The sequence below is a fragment of the Nothoprocta perdicaria genome, unplaced genomic scaffold (genome assembly GCF_003342845.1).
Source record: "Nothoprocta perdicaria isolate Ctin4 unplaced genomic scaffold, notPer1 scaffold_202, whole genome shotgun sequence".
NCBI classification, from domain to species: domain Eukaryota; kingdom Metazoa; phylum Chordata; class Aves; order Tinamiformes; family Tinamidae; genus Nothoprocta; species Nothoprocta perdicaria.
Window position 1 is genome coordinate 1,280,928 of NW_020455228.1, and position 9,453 is coordinate 1,290,380.

At 37.2% G+C, this 9,453-nt stretch overlaps 1 protein-coding gene across 1 annotated transcript in view; it reads left to right on the forward strand.

The window, feature by feature from the left end:
* GPC5 (glypican 5) overlaps window positions 1-9,453 on the forward strand; it is a 224,357-nt gene that overhangs the window by 125,884 nt on the left and 89,020 nt on the right. The window contains exons 4-5 of the mRNA XM_026038138.1: window positions 2,806-2,939; window positions 7,093-7,218. Of these exons, the coding sequence (XP_025893923.1) occupies window positions 2,806-2,939; window positions 7,093-7,218 (260 nt within the window). The remainder of the gene's footprint in view (window positions 1-2,805; window positions 2,940-7,092; window positions 7,219-9,453) is intronic.

The window sequence follows — 9,453 nt, forward strand, 5'->3', positions numbered from 1 at the left end:
ATCAATAAGGTATCAAATCTCACATGTTTCATCTCACATGTATCTTGAAAATAGTTTAGTCTCAGTCATATGATTGCTATCAATTACTTTGTTATGGGAATGCAGATATGTACATGGTACACTTCTGTGTCAGGTACATGTACAAACACTTTTTATAGTTCAACTGATTGTGGTTTCAGCAGCTCTGCTTTATAATTTTTCTATAGATGACTTTTGAAATTAAAAAAAAAATCATAAAAAGAAAATGACCAGATTCTTGTGGTACTTTTGCATGTAAAAAATATCTGGTGTCATGTTTAAAGAAAAAAAAAAAAAAGGAAACAAAGATTTTCTTCAAAAAGTGTCACTGAATGCAAAGTTCCAAAAATTGCATACTGCCTTTCCTGAGAACTCCACTGAAAGAAAATGAACAGAGAAAAATTGCATTAGACAGTGATTTTGAAAATCCAAACCATTGTGCCTATATAATTTGGTGCTTTTTTTTTTTTTATAGAATAATTTAATTTCTTCTTTTGACCCAAAGGACTAGCACTCATCTGCTTAGGGCAGAGTAAGGCTGTATTAGCTAGTGAAGTATTTGCATTATGTTATTCAATCTTTCAGTCTCTGATCCTGCAGTCAGTCTCTAAGAGTGCTTGGACAAGGCACATAAGCCTTTACAATCTGCACAAGTCCCCCATGTCTGCCATGGGACAGAAATCCTCCTACCCAAACATCTGGATCTGACCATCACTGTCTATCAAACCCTTATATTTAATCCTGACAAGGCAAAGATTAAACTCCCTGTGGCAAACCTGAATAGAAGCAACCATCAGTTGCTGCTTCTTTGTCATTAAAGCTGATTATATGTGTAATACTCCCAGTGCCATCTCAAGGAACAAGACAAGTAAAAGAAAGAAAAAAATTTTTTTTAATTGAACTTTTCCTGTGGAAGATTAGGATCTTATTGGAAGAGAATGGCTAAGAGGATGTATTAATTAAGAGATGAAATATAGCACTCAATTAGCAAGTTTGCACAAGAATAGGTGAAAGACTGTGGAGCGTTACAGGGGAAGAATGGAAGTCCAATTAAGTTAATGAAGAATGTGGACTAATGTGGTCTAAGGAGATCTAGTGGTGGAAGTAACGGAAGAAGTCTGAGAAAGATTGGAAGGAACTTGAGGGAAAGATCAAATGTAGTAAGTTGCTGTCCAAGAAGAAACTGTCTCTCATTGGCATGAGCTTAGATATTCATCTCACCATCTGAATCCCATTAAATGCTTAAATGTCATTAGCCTTTTAAGGATCATTAGCAGTTACCTTTCATGGAAGCTCATGCACCTTATTTTAAAGGGGATTCTAAGTRTAATTTGGACACCTAAGTATATTTATACATGTGAATCTCAAATTCATGTAACTTGAGTTAATGCAATGAATACTTATTCTTTATGAACTAAAACTGCTGATCCTTTGGCCAAAGTGAGTGCATTCAACAAGTCTTTGCTCATCACCAGTGCCATGCATACCACCACCACTAAAAGCATCAAAATTGTATATATTCTACCTTAAATTTGAAATATATTTCTGAGCTGACAGATAGCATTTTTAGATATACTCTTTAAGACTTTAATTTCAGCGATCCTAAGCTGAAACCAATTTATTTGCTTTCTCTATTCTTACATGTGAGGATGTAAAAAGCAACAGGAAATAATAATCCTTGTTGCATAATACACACCCTTTCCTCTTTTTTTGTGGGAACATTTTGAATATGCTTCTGCTTCAAAAACTGGCCTTAGTACGAAAAGTGCTCTCCTCTTCCCTTTCCTTTTAAGAAGGTTGACTGAATGTTGGGACCAAGTTTTAATAATTCACATACAGTATTAGTTTTTCAATGTTGCATATGTACTAGCTAATAGAAGATATATGCTGTCCATTCTGTTTAATATTTGGTCACACCTGATACTTAGCCTGAAGATACTCTCTCACTTTAGTTATTTTTTTTCAATGATGAGGAAGAATACTGAGCTATGATCATGACTTGATATCTTCTATAGTATCATATTTAGTTTTTCTAAACTCTATAATACATCTATAGTATAATAAGTGATATTGAGCATTTTGTAAAGAAGAAAATGGGAGCTCATGTGGGTGGAAGCTATACTGATACTGAGATTAGAAAGCTAGACATATAAAACCATTGATATTTTCAACATCTGTGGTCTGAACCATTAAACTTATAGCCTGGGTCATTACATTTACATCTTGCAAAGTTGTAATACAAGCTTCTCCCATGATAAGTGTTCACTCTGTACTCTGGGTCACTATGCTGAATATGCCATAATAATTCATCAACTTTGAAAGAAATCACAAAATTCAATGCATATTAAAAATGTGTTTGAGGTACATTATAGAAAACTTGAAATAACGTGTTATTCGTAACAGGTCATGATCTCTGAGGTTGCTGTTATTATCTGCATAATAATATAGTTTCCTGATAGGAAGAAATAATAAATCAATAAATCATAATCAATCATCAATAAACTACTTGTGATGACTTACACACTTTGTTTTCCTTTAAAAGCAGATGGTGGGGTTTTTTTGTTTCTTCTGTATAAAGACTAAAAATGTGTTTAACGCATTCATTGTGGACATCAGTGTTGACAAGTATCATACTTGATGAAACTTCTTTTAGTTAATCTGCAAGGTATGTCCAYAGGCTTCCTTTCCCACTAAAGTGCATTTAAACTGAATTGAGAACTGAAATTGAAACGGAATTGGGAATGACAATTTTTTGGGTATATTCTTTCCCTCTTATGTCTTGTTTAGGCGAACAAGATATGTGGTCCTCCTGTAAGAAAGCCCACACAGTCACCGGGTTGCTCCTTTGATCAGAACAAAGATAATCAAGGATTGAAGATGTTCTCAAGAGACAGTGAAGAAACCCTTGCCAACAGAAGAAAGTAAGGCATTAGTTTTACAGCCAGAAAGAAAGAATAAAGTAAGCCATTAATTTTACAACAGAATAGATTATATTCAAATCAATGGCATGCATTAGTGGAGAATAAATAGAGACTGAAAGGAATAAAGCATTTCGACAACAAATTCTGTTCTATTACATTTATGAAAGAGTTGTTTTATGACAAGATTAAATTTTCTGAAATAATGGACACATGAGGAAAGCCATTTAGTGTGGCTTAAAAGAGTGAATAACATTGCTAAAATATGAATGTTAGCTGTATCTTTGTGTGTTAGTCTTTGGATTATACTTAATCAGCACATCAGTGGGCGTTATTAAATCTGTCAGGACTTGACTGACACTTTTATAAGAAAACTATTTGTACAAATTGATCAGATATAAGAGAATGAATGGTTTTGTTCTTACACATTCACTTTTTTTTTTTTTTTTTGTTAAAAATAAAATAATTGAGCATCTAGGGCTGAATCTTGAAATCCTTTTTCAAGCAAGTCATTTTGTACTTTTTTTCACTGTTTTTCTTGCCAATGTATGTTTAATTCTTGTGGCAACAAAGATTATGAGATTTGATTTAAACATAGTATCACAAGGTAAAATTTGCCTAGAGATGCAGATGCCTGTATATGATCCACATGTTTAAGCTGTCTCATAGTGAAGAGGAGGTCTTGCTCCACATGGAAGCAAGCATTTAGGGCTGTTAGGAGATGCCCTAGCGACCCCAGCTGATCTTCTGCTGCCAGGAAGAATGCATTTGTCCTGTCAGTTATGTGATGTGTGCTTTGCACTGTGCAGACCTCCTAGATACTTGAGAGCATCTCAAAGGGCACCAAATATCTAGATTTAGGCAAGTGAATCAAGTTTTTAATTACTGTAAGGAGTAAGGATAGTATTACAGTTGAAACTAAAGGCTCATTATTATTTGCTAAAATATAAAGAGGGTCTCTCTCTCCGCTTTTTCCTTTCAATTCAGTTTGTAACACGGAAGAAAACGGAAATGAAACAATTGCAGKGAATTATTGGTCAGCACTGATTTTGGGAGAAATAAAGAGTGCCAGACCAATCTAGTGCAAGTCCTTCATGTTCCAAATCGTGGTAACAAAAATAATTAATTAATAAAAGCAGGGTTTAGAGAAACATTATGTGGAGGGAAACAGATGCAAAGCAAGAGTCTGTTTTATCTAGCACAGAAGCTCGTTAGGCAATGCCCATTAAACAGACATATTTTCCTCTATCCATTTTGTGTGATTAATTACTTGATGTCCTCCTCTTGCTAAGACTTTGCAAATACAGAACTGTATTCTAAAATCTCACTTAATCATGATGCCAGATAAGTGGCGCACAGATAGACCTCACCAGTGCTCAGGAAACCTCAGTAGACCTGGCAGCTAGTGGCAGCACAGAGCACATCATTGTCCCTTTGCCTGCAGTGCTGAGATCACTTTATGGCGAGTGGCAAGCCCCACACCAAGGGGATGGGGAGAGGAAGAGTTTGAGATCCCCAGAAGAAATCTCACTTTTACAGCTTTATTGTTCACACCATCTTCTTGTTCATGACCCCCTGGATCACCTCTTTCCCTTTTAGCCACAATCGCTTTCTATTCCCCTTGCCATTCCCATGGCAACCGTAACAGTTCCTCAGATGGAAGAGTAACTTCAAAAAATGGTTATAGGCTACTTTTAAGGAAGTGCTGATCTTGGAGTGAAACTCCACTTTATTTACCACCTGTGGACTTCTCTCATACCTGTGAGAGCAGCCTGTGGCATACCACCTGTGGCAGCTCTCATAAGCTAAAGCAGGAGAGAGGAGGCTTCTCGTAAATTGTATGGGACTTGATCGATGGCAGTTATTCTTAAAAAGCACTACATATGTGACTTGTAAGAGTTCCATGATTTCCTGATTTTTTTTTTTTCAAATATATCTCCAGTTGAAATCTTACAGTTTAAAGTACATGTTGGACTACCTCTGCCTAAGTGGCTTAAATAGGCTGATGGTTTCTAATGCCACATGGCACAAGAAGAAAAGGAAATGTCACTGTGCTTTTGAAGCTAAAATTTGAGAGGTGATTTTAAAAAGTACTGACTAGAACTGATATAACAATCTTTAAAAAATACCTTTTTTTCCCTCCAGAACCAAACATTGTAAAAAGCTTTTAGTGAGTAGAGTAAAATTGTAARAACTGAACAATTCCAAATACAATGATAAGAAATATCTGTAGGTTTTGCTGACTATAATTGCACATTTGTGCTCAGCTGCCTATAATTATATGCTATCTGGTCTAGAAGATGATAATGTGAAAATTGACATTCARACCATCTGCCCTTCTAACTACTTTGGTCAAATATCTACAGGGGTTGAAATCAGTTATTACTTGTATATTAACTTCTGCTTTGCCTCAGGATATATTTGCTRATAAACTGAATGACTGACCTTTCTCTTATAATGTAGTTTGTCACAAGATATTAGAGGAGCAGTATTTGTTTCCATTTCTGTATTATACGTGGATTGACTGTGCAAAAGAAGAAATTCCTRCTATTTACTATGAGAAGAGCCTTTAATCACTAGTTTTCATCCACTATGTAAACCTAAAGGATACCAGGTACAGTCAAAATAAAATCAATCCCACTTGATGGGAAATGAAAGAACATTGTAAATATACTCTGCACACTGGGTGCAATTTGCCCTGGAAAAATACGATACTCATGACTGGAAGAGTGCAGATGTAGCATAGTCACATATTTAAAATATATTGTACATAYGCAATATATGACCATACTTGAGATTTTAAGAATGACAGTTTTAGAATTAGTAGAGCATTCATATCACATTTAATAGCATTTAATCTGAATCACTGTGCTTTGTGTAAAAATATTTACTTTAGAACAGCAAAAAAGCACATGTGGATTTTAAATAACAGACTGTATATAGTTACTCATGGTTTTCTATTTTAATTTCAAGTCAACAATACTTAATTTAATTTCTTATGCCATGCTAGACAAATGTTATCTAAATACTGGTAAATGGATAGAACATTTGCAGCATWTTTTTTCCAGTTCCAGACATTAGACAAGAATTTAAGATAATGTGAAGCTTTCTGGTTTACAAAGCAATGAGTACATCATTTGCTTGTGTATTTTTTCTTTGTGCCTGTGGGTAATAGATAACTTAGTATGGTGTGATGTTTTAGACTAAAATAAATAAATATTTATATTTTTCACAGCAGGAATGGGTCTCTCAGGATTTTCAGTACATTAGCAAACAGTTTATAAAACATAAATATCACAGTCCAGTTACAAACATACTAACTGAAAAGGCAATCATTTCTTTTGATTTATATAAATATAAAAACTTAGCATTAGCTTTGGGCTCCTTGAGAATTATTTAAGAAAGCAACATATAAATAAAAGCATACCATACTAGCAGCACATTATAAAATTGATGTCATTTTTTCAAATGGTAATTTAAATCTCCATTAAATATTTAATATCTACACCTTCAGCTATCCTACCTATCTTGAATTGTTCAGAACTCAAGCATATATTCTTTTTAGCACTTGTAACACTTTGTAAGAAGGTAGTTAATAGTACATTTGAAAAGCAGACAACTTATTCTTAAACCTAATTAGTAGTATATGAAGCCTATTAATTGCCATGCTTTAGAAGTTGTGGAGTTTCCTTGCCTGGAGCTTTTCCAAACCCTGTGCTGTGTGCTCTAGGTGTAGAGCAGAGGGGTGGAACTAGATGATCTCTAGAGGTCCCCTCCAGCCTCAACCAYTCTGTGATTCTGTGTTATTTGCAATACTCGTATATTTGTACAAAACTAGATTGCAAACTATTAGAACTAAACAAGAAAACTTTAGGATGGAGATAATAATTCCTCTTATAGAACATGAGTAATTCTTTTTTTTTTTTTTCTGACTTTGACCGGAGAATATGTCAAATTTGTAAACTCCTGAAATATATATGAGAGAGCCAAGCTTATCTAAAAAGAAAATTAACAAATCAATGAATAAAATCATTGGAACCAATAGCAAATATTAGAAACGACACATTTTTTATTTTCTTGTAGCAATACATGGCAGCTGTACTGCTTAATGTTATTGATTGACACTGTCAATTATTTTCCATGTTCCTCTGTGCAGGTCATTTATCGGCCACCTCCGTCTCTACAGAGCTTTCTATGGTGGCCTGGCTGATCAGCTGTGTGCCAATGAGTTAGCAGCCGCTGATGGACTACCATGCTGGAATGGAGAAGATGTTGTAAAAAGGTACCTTTTTCAGTCCTGTTTATCTTTGTGTTCCTTGTTCCTCTAAAAATAACTTTACCTATAAGCAATACAAAAAAAAAAAAAAGGTGAAACAAGTTATTTTATGCATGCAGTGGCTTGGGAGCCATCATTCAGTAGCAGTGGCAGAGAYGTGATTATAAACTGCTGTGATCCTGGATGTGTATCTCTGGAATCAGTATACTTTACAGTTTACAAGACACCAGCATTTCTTGATGTCAGAAAGACTTTTAGAGATATTTTCAGATATCTGTATTTCTTGCTTTATTATCTTATCATCAAAGCAAGTATTTGAACATTGATGAGAGAGACTGAAATATTATGAAATATTAAGAGGTTTCTTTTAATTATTATTATTTTTTTTTTACGATAATGCTGTTAATACCAAACTTAGGTGGTACTGGAGATGAATGGTTAAAAACTGTAAGATGAGCAGGAGATAGGTGGTAGAAGGTGAGGTGGCAACATGTGTCATCAGGTGTCCCTATGTATTCTATATAGGAGTTAATTTATTGGTTAATGTTATATAAAGAAATTTATTTTTGGATMAATTTATTTATTTTTGAATGGAGTTTTCTATTCAGGAAACACTTTTAAGCCTGCTTTTCTCTGTCTGCCACAGCTGCCTATCCTCTGGCAGCACTGAAGCCCAGCAAGTCGTTGGTTCACTTGATAGAGACAATGGAAAACTCTTTAAGTTTTAGTTTAATTTTTAGGGAAAAAAAAAAAGACAAAGACAAATAGACAATATGATCTCTGTGACCTCTATGATAAGTCAAGTAAGCGGGGCAGGAGACCTGTATAGATGGGTAAGATACTGCTGGGCAAAGTGAACGAGAAAAAAAAGAGTGTACAGCTTGTGGAAGAAGAGACAGGCCACATGGGAGGAATACAGGTGCATCATCAGAGAATGCAGATGAGAAACAAGGAAGGCCAAAGCCCGGGTGGAATGACAGTTGGTGAGGCATGTCAGAGACAACAGGAAGGCTTTCTATGTCAACAGCAAGAGGAAGACAAGGGAAAATGTTAGTGCACTGCTGAATGGGGAAGGGTCCTTGGTGACAGAGGATGCTGAGAAGGCAGAGTTACTAAATGCCTTCTTTGCCTCTGTCTTTACTGCTAAGGCGACCCCCCACGAACTGCAGTGCTCAAGGGGAAGAGATATAAATGGGCTGAAGGAAGACCTTCCGCTGGTTGAGAAGGATTGGGTTAGGGATCACTTAGGCAAACTGACCACTCAAAAATCTATGGGCCCAGATGGGATGCACCCAAGAGTGCTGAGGGAACTGGCCGAGGTTATTGCTCAGCCTCTCTCCATCATCTTTGAGAGGTCCTGGAGAGCAGGGGAGGTGCCCGAGGACTGGAAGAGAGCCAACGTCACTCCAGTCTTCAAAAAGGGCAAGAGGGAGGAGCCGGGCAATTACAGGTCGGTCAGCCTCACCTCCGTCCCTGGAAATGTGATGGAGCAGTTCATCCTAGAGAGAATCTCCAGGCATATGGAGGAGAAGAAGCTGCTGAGGAGCAGTCAGCATGGATTCACCAAGGGGAAGTCACGTCTGATGAACCTCATAGCCTTCTATGATGGGATGACAAGCCGGAAGAGGGGAGAGCCGTGGATGTTGTCTACCTTGACTTCTGCAAAGCTTTCTACACCATCTCCCATAATATCCTCATATGGAAGCTCCGGGACAGTGGACTAGATGAGTGCACGGTGCGGTGGATCRAGGGCTGGCTGGATGGCAGAGCTCAGAGGGTGGTGATAAATGGGGCCAAATCCAGGTGGAGGCCTGTGGCCAGWGGTGTCYCCCAGGGGTCAGTACTGGGCCGGATACTGTTCAACCTCTTCATCAATGACCTGGACGAGGGCACGGAGTGCACCCTTAGCAAGTTTGCAGATGACACCAAATATTGACACAGAATATTCCAGGTTGGAAGGGACCTCTAAAGATCATCTAGTCCAACCTTCCCGCTCAAGCAGGCACACCTAGAACATGTGGCACAGGGCAGCATCCAGGTGGGTTTTGAAGACCTCCAGAGAAGGAGACTCCACAACCTCCCTGGGCAGCCTGTTCCACTGCTCTGTCAAATCACAGTAAGGAAGTTGCTCCTCACCTGGAGACGGAACTTCTTATGCTTCAGCTTGTGGCCATTACCCCTTGTCCTATCGCTGGCCACCAGTGAAAACAGCTTGTCCCCTTCCTCCCTGCATTCTCCCTT